Source organism: Xenopus tropicalis, chromosome 4 (genome assembly GCF_000004195.4).
Source record: "Xenopus tropicalis strain Nigerian chromosome 4, UCB_Xtro_10.0, whole genome shotgun sequence".
In the NCBI taxonomy this organism is placed as follows: Eukaryota; Metazoa; Chordata; class Amphibia; order Anura; family Pipidae; genus Xenopus; species Xenopus tropicalis.
Genome location: NC_030680.2, coordinates 112630567 through 112641869, shown reverse-complemented (window position 1 = coordinate 112641869; position 11303 = coordinate 112630567). Strand labels below are relative to the sequence as shown.

The 11303-nt window shown below is 39.8% G+C and overlaps 1 protein-coding gene across 4 annotated transcripts in view; it reads right to left on the bottom strand.

Annotated features, from left to right (window-relative positions):
- kcnt2 (potassium channel, sodium activated subfamily T, member 2) overlaps positions 1 to 11303 on the bottom strand; it is a 196843-nt gene that overhangs the window by 49610 nt on the left and 135930 nt on the right. For all 4 annotated transcript variants that reach the window (XM_031901050.1, XM_031901051.1, XM_031901048.1 and 1 more), the window contains exon 15: positions 21 to 170. In XM_031901050.1, the coding sequence (XP_031756910.1) occupies positions 21 to 170 (150 nt within the window). The remainder of the gene's footprint in view (positions 1 to 20; positions 171 to 11303) is intronic.

The following is an 11303-nucleotide window of genomic DNA, read 5'->3' as shown; positions in this document are numbered from 1 at the left end:
AATACAAATATTGAACTTACTTTTTGTGTGCATGGAATGAGGCATATGTGAAACTTTTTCCTTCATATTCAGCAAAGAAAATGCTCTCTTCCATTTTGATATGATAAACCTCGTTTCCTGAGCATCTACCATACATTTTCTGCCATTGCTCTGGGGACTGTTGCCCTTCCCTGAAACAGGAAACACAATATTCTTTAAATACAGAACAAAGGTACATAGTAAAAGTTAAAGTGACTTGGATGATTTATTGAACAAGCATAATATCCAAGGCTATTGTGATCTAAAGATCTACACACAAAAATAAATGGGAGTTGGACCCCTTCCAACTCCCATTTATTTTTGTGTGTATACATGTATATTTTTTATATGATACTACTCTTGATAGTCTTTGGGTCGCACATAGTCTACCATTCTTTGCGCCCATTCCAGTATATTATACCATCTTAACTAACCGATTGATAACACTGTGGGGGAGTCACTTTGTTATGCACACGTCACATCACTACTTTCATGTCATTGTTTGAATTTCCCGCCATACACAGTATTTATGGTTGTCTTTCATTGGTTGGTGTAACTTTGACAAAGGCTGGTATAACAGCCGAAATGTTAGTTCACTTTTTTTGCATTAAAATCTATTTTTTCTCTTCATGAGACCTGTGTGTGCGGCTTTTGACTTTTTATATACAGTGGTGTGAAAAACTATTTGCCCCCTTCCTGATTTCTTATTCTTTTGCATGTTTGTCACACTTAAATGTTTCTGCTCATCAAAAACCGTTAACTATTAGTCAAAGATAACATAATTGAACACAAAATGCAGTTTTTAAATGAAGGTTTACGTTATTAAGGGAGAAAAAAAACTCCAAATCTACATGGCCCTGTGTGAAAAAGTGATTGCCCCCCTTGTTAAAAAATAACTTAACTGTGGTTTATCAATTTCAATTTTCAATTTCAATATCAATTTCTGTAGTCACCCCCAGGCCTGATTACTGCCACACCTGTTTCAATCAAGAAATCACTTAAATAGGAGCTACCTGACACAGAGAAGTAGCCCAAAAGCACCTCAAAAGCTAGACATCATGCCAAGATCCAAAGAAATTCAGGAACAAATGAGAACAAAAGTAATTGAGATCTATCAGTCTGGTAAAGGTTATAAAGCCATTTCTAAAGCTTTGGGACTCCAGCGAACCACAGTGAGAGCCATTATCCACAAATGGCAAAAACATGGAACAGTGGTGAACCTTCCCAGGAGTGGCCGGCTGACCAAAATTACCCCAAGAGCGCAGAGACAACTCATCCGAGAGGCCACAAAAGACCCCAGGACAACATCTAAAGAACTGCAGGCCTCACTTGCCTCAATTAAGGTCAGTGTTCACGACTCCACCATAAGAAAGAGACTGGGCAAAAACGGCCTGCATGGCAGATTTCCAAGGCGGAAAACCACTTTTAAGCAAAAAGAACATTATGGCTCGTCTCAATTTTGCTAAAAAACATCTCAATGATTGCCAAGACTTTTGGGAAAATATCTTGTGGACCGACGAGACAAAAGTTGAACTTTTTGGAAGGTGCGTGTCCCGTTACATCTGGCGTAAAAGTAACACAGCATTTCAGAAAAAGAACATCATACCAACAGTAAAATATGGTGGTGGTAGTGTGATGGTCTGGGGTTGTTTTGCTGCTTCAGGACCTGGAAGGCTTGCTGTGATAGATGGAACCATGAATTCTACTGTCTACCAAAAAATCCTGAAGGAGAATGTCCGGCCATCTGTTCGTCAACTCAAGCTGAAGCGATCTTGGGTGCTGCAGCATGACAATGACCCAAAACACACCAGCAAATCCACCTCTGAATGGCTGAAGAAAAACAAAATGAAGACTTTGGAGTGGCCTAGTCAAAGTCCTGACCTGAATCCTATTGAGATGTTGTGGCATGACCTTAAAAAGGCGGTTCATGCTAGAAAACCCTCAAATAAAGCTGAATTACAACAATTCTGCAAAGATGAGTGGGCCAAAATTCCTCCAGAGCGCTGTAAAAGACTCGTTGCAAGTTATCGCAAACGCTTGATTGCAGTTATTGCTGCTAAGGGTGGCCCAACCAGTTATTAGGTTCAGGGGGCAATTACTTTTTCACACAGGGCCATGTAGGTTTGGATTTTTTTTCTCCCTAAATAATAAAAACCCTCATTTAAAAACTGCATTTTGTGTTTACTTGTGTTATCTTTGACTAATAGTTAAATGTGTTTGATGATCAGAAACATTTTGTGTGACAAACATGCAAAAGAATAAGAAATCAGGAAGGGGGCAAATAGTTTTTCACACCACTGTATATATATATATATATAGAAACGAGTTGCTGGAAAGCTGCACACCATAAGAACAAGATAATACCTGGGTGCTCGTGCAGGAGGTATAGATACTCAGGGTAGGATTGACAGCACACGCAGGGTTTTCATATGAAAAATCACAAAGGTGTAGATGAATAAATGTGAGGTTTTATTCAGTCCGACGTTTCAGTTCCTATCTGGAACTTTCATCAGGGACAGCAACATCTCAGTGTAGTACAAACGTTTTTAAGCACAAAAGGGTGCCAAGCTTGTTGCTAGGCAACCACTAACACATACATAAAGTGACAAAATCAAATGGAAAACAAAAAAAAAAAAAAAAAACATGAAAAAACATAAAAAACGATTACAAAAGTGTTTATAGGTATAGACATATAAGGACAATGTGTCCAGGGCCAAAAGGTACATAAATGAAAGGATCTCAGTATATGGCAATAGCTGGTTGTTTTGTAGCAATATAAGGTTGCAAAACATGAAAAGCCCCAACCACTCTCTGCTTCCATAGCGCTGGGCAGGAACCACTAGTACAATAGACCAACACCAAGGTACGGAACTTAAAGCACATTAGCATACTGCTAGCGTCGCCGTTGCTAGGCAACCAACCCCACAGAAGTGAGGGCCACATCGTATTCCGTACCTTGGTGTTGGTCTATTGTACTAGCGGTTCCTGCCCAGCGCTATGGGCTATATATATATATATATAATAGATTGATAGAAAGCACTCACGGCATATAGAGATAAAACAAAAGTTTTTGTTTTTTTAGCTCATCGCATCAACGCGTTTCGATCCCAATAGGATCGTCATCAGGATGACGATCCTATTGGGATCGAAACGCGTTGATGCGATGAGCTAATAAAACAAAAACTTTTGTTTTATCTCTATATGCCGTGAGTGCTTTCTATCAATCTATTGTCTACATTTTTTGGTTAGCACCCGGCTAGTGCTCATGTAATGGTGAGTGCCGATTTCCTTTGGATTATATATATATATATATATATATATATATATAGTCTTGCAAAGAATCGGCACTCACCAGTATCGGGCACAGGCTGGGTGCTGACAAAAATAATACATCAAACTCAACAGTAGAAAGCACTCACAGCTACAGCATCAATCAGGTCAGTGATTTATTTCAGCATACCATCTACGCGTTTCGATCACCACAGGATCGTCATCAGGATGATAGACAGGAAGTGAAGTGTCAGGTTAAAAAATCCCCATATGATCAAAAATAAATTTTTATTTTTGATCATATGGGGATTTTTTAAGTGCCTGGTATTTGATTACACTTTGCACATGTTATTGAATGGGTTAATGTTGTATAAACACTGATTGGATACTGCGGGTTTTTAACCTGACACTTCACTTCCTGTCTATCATCCTGATGACGATCCTGTGGTGATCGAAACGCGTAGATGGTATGCTGAAATAAATCACTGACCTGATTGATGCTGTAGCTGTGAGTGCTTTCTACTGTTGAGTTTGATATATATATATATATATATATATACGCAGAGCCACATTATGATCCGCACCCCGAACTCACCAAAAGTTTCTCCATAATTCTTGCCCGGGTGCAGCCAGGGAAATATAACACCATTAGAAACACATCGTAGGCGCACTCCAGGGTCTTTTTCATAAAAGTTCAATCTTTATTTTCACATTGCCATCCGATCAACAAGATACAAATGACCCCAATTATTGTTGTCTTTCATTGGTTGGTGTAACTTTGACAAAGGCTGGTGTAACAGCCGAAACGCTAGTTCACTTTTTTTTTACATTCTGATTTTTTTAAGGTTTCAGTGAAAATAAGCACAGTAGTTTTTTGTATAACTGTATCTATTTCACCAACAGTCACAAAACTATATACAATGACTGTCATGTATCTTCCAAGAGCAGTAATTGTCAAAAAAAAATTAGTATACAAGTATATATAATGACTTACATTATAAATGACCAGTGTTAGTGTAACTTTAACATGTTTCTTCATCCTGCATGTATTGTGTTTCTTTGTCAGACACTGCCAAGCTCTGGCTGTGATTGGTGCTTGTTCAGCAGGTCTGACAGGAATATTGCCTGCAGATATGCTTTTAAAGCTCCTATTCACAATTGTAGCTTGTCAGCTTGCTACTTTTCATAAAAGTAAATCATATGTGGCATATAGTGGGAATATTAAGTTCACATAAAATAGAAAACAATTAAATAGTCACAAACCGCTTCATCATCATCATCATCATCATCATCATCACAAACCTGTACAGTTCTAATAACAGATTAATCAGGAAATTGCCATAACTGGTGATGTTTTCCTTGCTTTAGAACCAAAGAATCATTTTAAAAATGATCTCATGTGCTGAGTTTCAAGGGAGCCTTGCCTTAGCTCTCCTGAATGCTTTCCATTGGAAATACTGTGTTCAGCCTAAACAACCACAAATCCCAGTGCCTCGGCAGCCAACTGGTAACCAGGACATTATTTCATGGCATAGTTTATATACACATGGCATAGTTTATATACACAATTGTGAAGGAGACCCTAACAGCACTCTTCCAACATGGAGCCAAACTGTATCTGATATCACCGTAGGGGGTGGGGGTGGTACGAGTATATAAATCAGATAAGGCAGCAGGGATAGAGGAGGAATAGCTGCCATCTTGTTTGCTTGAATAAAGCAGGACCATGGTACCTAATTCAGTTGTCAACCCAAGAGCCGATGTCTGAAACCACAAAATAACTGTGGACCACAAAGCTGCATTACCAGCAAGCCCAATTTTCTAAGCTTCGATCTAACAAAACTATAACCGCTGATTCAGGAACTCTATGTTCTACACAATTATTAAAGTGTACAATTTCTATGTAGATACACCAGTTACTTTTCATTTATATAAATACGCACTAAATACAAACTAAAATGTCCTATTTAAACAATGGTAAGGATGAGGTATATTCTACCACATTACAATGGGGCAACTACCTTTGTTATATGATGTGAGTGACCTTGTATTTTACCAGACATTGCACCATTTTTTGTAACCCCATTTTGACTGTAATATAGACATGGGGCATGGCATTGCCTACTCTTTCAAAGGATAGGCTTTCGGTACATGGAAAGATTATTATGGAGGGTGTTGTTGAACTACACCTAACACTGCTAGATGCAATAATGATGTAAAAGAAAGATGCCAGCAGATCTTTTGCAGAAAGCTCAAACAGAATTGGTTTATTGTCCAAGACAAGACAATCAAAGTAAAACAGGGTTATAAATACTCACAAAGGGAGATGGAATGGCAGGCACATCAAGGCACAAGATGCAGCAGTATCAAATGATGCACCATTATAGAGAACCAGCTGAGTTAAGTAGATTTATATCATTAGGGTTTCCACCTTAGTGGACCAGATTCCATACAGCAGACTTGGATCAGGAAGAAGACTATGGGCCCGATTCACTAAAGTCCGAAATAAGGAGTGCTATTTATAGCATGCGTTAAAAATCTTATCACTTCTTATTTTTCGCTCGATTCACTAAAAGGACACTTGTCATAATTAAGAAGCGATGTTCTTGGCGTTATTTATCTTGCGACGACATATTTTCAAGCAATAAATTATGCAGCGCACAACATATTACGAAGCGTGCGATATTTTACACAGAGCGCAATATATTACCCACGTAACCATTACTTTCTGAAGACTACCGTTCTGAAAATTTTGCGCTCTGCGTAAAATATCGCGTGCTGCGTAATATGTTGTGCGCTGCGTAATATATTGCTTGAAAATATGTCGTCGCAAGATAAATAACGCCAAGAACATCGCTTCTTAATTATGACAAGTGTCCTTTTAATGAATCGAGCGAAAAATAAGAAGTGATAAGATTTTTAACGCATGCTATAAATAGCACTCCTTATTTCAGACTTTAGTGAATCGGGCCCTATGCCTGATACCCTTGTCACTACCAAGGTCCCTACACTAAGGTGGCAGAGCCTGAAAAGGAGAATACTCCCATTGATCTCCTAGCTGGAGCCAGAAAGCTGCTCTTACTAACTAAAGTTGATTGTTTCACTTTCCTAGAAAGTGCTATTTAAGAACTAACCTGCTCTGACTAGTCCTCATTCACGGGGCCCCTGCTCCCGGACAGTACTAGAGGTACTGTTCTCTCTAGGACAGAACTCTACTGGGGCCTTGTTGATCCCAGGCTCAGTGGAACATTCACCTGGTTCAACAGACGCAGCCAAAGAGGAAGATCCACCCCATTTGCAAACACCTTGGAGTGTGAGACAGTAATGTACCATATGTAAATAGGAAAATCTGTTACATGGGTCTCTGCCCAGTAACATAAGGAAGTGTAGGGTTTAAAGCTATAGGTCCTTACACTTCAACCACAATCTTTCAATAAACCATTAGTCACAGTTCTGCTTAAAAGGAGCTATTCTAATCCCTCTGGGTCAGTTAGCAGTAACAAAGAGTGAACAGTATATAAGTGATTTTGTGTCTCTCCTATATCGCCCTGCTTTCCATAAATACTGTATGCCAGATTTCAGACAAAGTTTTTGGTTTTAATTCCATTATTTTTTTGTTGTTGTTGTTTGTTTGTTCATTGTTCATACCCATATATAGTATGTCAGGAAATTATTTTTGTAAATGGATGTTATATGTATAATTAAATAATTATATCTACAGATAATGTATGCTACAAATAAAATGCAGGATTGAAAAAAACAGCTCATTCTTGCTATACAGTGGGAATTCAATACTTAGGCATACTGGTTTCTTGTCAAACAGTACCACCACATGGTCAGCTTGAGTAATGCAATGTTGTTCAGCATTCAGAGCATTTTTATAAATATTACTTAAATTAGATTTACCTAACTTTTCTTAATTTCACTTTAATATATTATACTGATGTTAATATATACGTATTGAATGTGGAAACGTCAATCATAAAACTAGAAGAAAACATTTTTTAAACCTTCTACAAATATTCCATGTTTGCCTATTCTAGTCTGCTATTATTCTGGCACTGAAACTATTTTATTGTTATTAAGGCCTCACCTTGAGTATGCAGTGCAGTTTTGGGCTCCAGTCCTTAAGAAGGATATTAATGAGCTGGAGAGAGTGCAGAAACTGCAACTAAACTGGTTAAGGGGATGGAAGGGTTAAACCATGAGGTGAGACTGTCGAGGTTGGGATTGTTTTCTCTGGAAAAGAGGCGCTTGTGAGGGGACATGATTACTCTGTACAAGTACATTAGAGGGGATTATAGGCAGATGGGGGATGTTCTTTTTTCCCATAAAAACAATCAACGCACCAGAGGCCCCCCTTTCTATTAGAGGGACGGAGCTTCCATTTGAAGCAGCGTAGGGGGGTTTTCACAGTGAGGGCAGTGAGGTTGGGGAATGCCCTTCCTAGTGATGTGGTAATGGCAGATTCTGTTAATGCCTATAAGAGGGGCCTGGATGAGTTCTTGAACAAGCATAGTATCCAATTAATGAGCTGGAGAGAGTGTAGATACGTGCAACTAAACTAGTAAAGGGGATGAGGAATATTTTCTTTGGACAAAAGCGATTACAAGAGGACATGATTACTCTGTACAAGTACATTAGCGACAGATAGAGGGAATCTTTTTCCCATTACGACAGCTCACCCGAGACCACCCCTTTAGATTAGAAGCAGTGCTGTCCAACTTCTGTTGTACCGAGGGCTGGAATTTTTCCGACCTACGTGGTGGAGGGCCGATAATGGAAGCCAGTTTTGACCACTCCCCTTTTTGAAACTGCACCCACTTGAAACCACACCCATGTTATCACATGACCATACCCATATTAATGGTTGTAGTACAGCAAAACCTGCCATACTCTGCCTGCCCTACCCTGCCTGTGTGTGCCATACTCTGCCTGCCCTGCCTGTTTGTGCCATTCTCTGCCTGCCCTATTCTGCCTGTGTGTGCCATACTCTGCCTGCCCTATGCTGCCTGTAGCCTGCTCCTACAATCTGCACAATAACTATATATTAAAAAACATTTTAATTGCAGTACCACCTCAGTATATGTTCTTTTTGTAGTATGCAGGGATTATTTGTGGGTTTCTACTGCTCCTGAGTTGTGAACAGGGGAGCAATATGGGTGATTACAGCCTGAGCCTGAGGTGTGAACACTGCAGGGGGTGAACAATGCAGAGATTAAAAGGTGTGAACAACACAGGGGATTACATATTTAAACAATACAGCCTGATTACAGCCTGAATCTGAGGTGGGAACCATGCAGGGGGGGGCAGTTAATCACAGTACTGATACCATTTAAATCTTACACAAGAGTAAGCCATCAGGCAGCCAGACAGGTGGGGGGGCCACACAGAGGGGGCCGCCAGTTGGACAGCACTGGATTAGAGGAACAAAAATTTCATATGTGAGGTTGGGTAACAGTGAGGGGTAATGCCCTTTCTAGTGATGTTGTAATGGCAGATTCTGCTAATATGTTTAAGAGGGGCCTGGACTTTGGTCTTTTTTTCAGCCCAACTTAATTATGACTATCCTTTCCTAATGAAAGCACTTTGTAGACTTTTCAAAATGTATTGGTTGATTGCCCATTTACTATTATGAACATATTAGAGCAAACAAGCAGGGGATAACAGAAACTCCTATTTCTTACCCAGTCTGTAAAATAATCACTTCTGGTTATTCCTTTCTCTGTAAGCCCTTTGAATTCTCCCAAACCTTTGGAGAAGCTACAGATCTTAGATTCACACAGCCAAACCACAATGACATTAAAATAAGTTTAATCCCACGTGAACCACAAAGGACTGTTCTTGTGTGAGTCCCCTAAGAATAGTACAATCTAAGAACACTGTCAGCTCTAAATTGCATAGAGATTTACTGCCACTCAAGTATTCTAAAAGATAAAGTATCCCTCACTAAACCTTATAATGGAAACAAGAAGTAATTTTGGAGTTCTGTGTAGTATAAAAGGTACATGGCCACAGGTCTTCTTCCGACATTCTTTTCATTTACAGTAAATGGCATTTTCCCTCTTTGCGTTTTTCAATGTAATCCACATTAATATCTGTTCCTTTAGTGCTACTGCGCAGTACAAGGGGACATTGTAATATCACTTATGTTTTAAAATTAAATGAATACTGAATGGGCAATGTACAATATGTGGGGCAGATTTGGAGCCCATGCAGCCCCAACCGTGCTTTGCTTGCTAGAGTGAAATGTGTACTTAAGCTGCACAAATAGTACATTATTTACATGCAAATTCAGTAAAGGGTCTGAGTTGCTTTTCATTAACTCTGCCTAAAGGCACACAGCTCCTGGAGGGGGCAAACTGTATACTGTAAATAAGCCACTAATCTTGGCAAGGTGCTAAAATGATTATATTTTTACCATTCTAACTTCTGTAGTACAGAAAGTTACCTATACATAATACTGTCTGGTTGCAGCATATGCTGCCTGACCCATACTATGCCCTCCGTGATGCTGCCTTTGGCAAAAAAGTGTAACACCTCAGGCAGAAATAATGCAATGAAACTTGCAAAGTGTGTCACCAGGTTTGGTAACCCAGGTTTTGGCACCAATCAGAAGTATAACGTACGAGCCATCAGTTTGAAATAAAACATTTTTGCCTGTTGGTTACGAGACCTGGAGCAAAACTGAGATTTTTATTATATTTTCCTTTGCTTTCTTCTTTGCATGACACTTGCAAGAGGTAAGTAGAGATGTAGCGAACTGTTCGCCGGCGAACTAATTCGCACAAAAATCGGGTGTTCGCAAGTTCGCGAACTTTTAGCAATGTTCGCCTTAGCTGGAGCCAAATTTTAACCTCTCACCCCAGATTCAGCAGATACATGGCAGCCAATCAGGCAGCTCTCCCTCCTGGACCACCCCTGGACCACTCCCTTCCATATATAAACCGAAGCCCAGCAGCCATTTTACATTCTGCCTGTGTGTGCTTGATGAGTTAGCATAGGGAGAGAGCTGTGCAGGGGTTTGAGGGACAGTTTAGGTAGCTTTGCTGACTAGTAATCTACTTTCTACTGCTCTGTATGTAGCTGCTGGGGACAGCTGTCCTGCTGATCATCTGCTGTAACCCAATAGTCCTTGTAAGGGCTGCTTTTATTTTCTGATTACTGTTACTCTTCTTTTCATTGTGTACTGCAGCTCCGTCTGTGTGTGTTGGACACAGACATAGTGGTGCACCAGCACCATCCACACATTCACATAATTTTTTTTATTTGTGTTTTTTTACTTTGCTACTGTAATTTATAGAGCCCAGTGCTATTAGTCTAGTTGTGTTGGGGACTGGTGTGCTGCTCCTAGTAGTTCACCCCCAGCACCAACCAAACACGTTACACATAGTAGTGACATTGCATTGCAATAAAATCACCTGAGCAGTTTATTACACAAGTTTAGAAATGTAGTGTGATTTCTGCCCTTTACAGCACAAAACGCAACGCTGTGTCAACAACGTATTTTTCAGATACATTTTTGCCCTTGATCCCCCTCCTGCATGCCACTGTCCAGGTCATGGCATCCTTTAAACAACTTTAAAATCAGTTTTCTGGCCAGAAATGGCTTTTCTAGGTTTTAAAGTTCGCCTTCCCATTGAAGTCTATAGGGTTCGCAAAAGTTCGCACTTTTTGGCAGAAGTTCGCGAACGGGTTTGCAAACTTTTTTTGTGAGGTTCGCTACATCTCTAGAAGTAAGTAGATATGATTCTTACCACAAAATAAGAAGGAACGGGTGCCACACAACCTGCCTTACTTCAGTGGGCCTTAAGGCTTCATGCTGAGAACGTGAGACGTTAATCCAGAACTATAACAAAGCATAAAACTAAAGGCCAAAGGCTACATACCATCAGTCACATCAAGATCTGAGTACTTAAAAATTCTGTTTCTTTTCCCAACACAGGTTTCATTGTCTTACATACATTTTCTGTAACCTCATTCCTATTAATGACGCAGCTAACATAATGCACCAT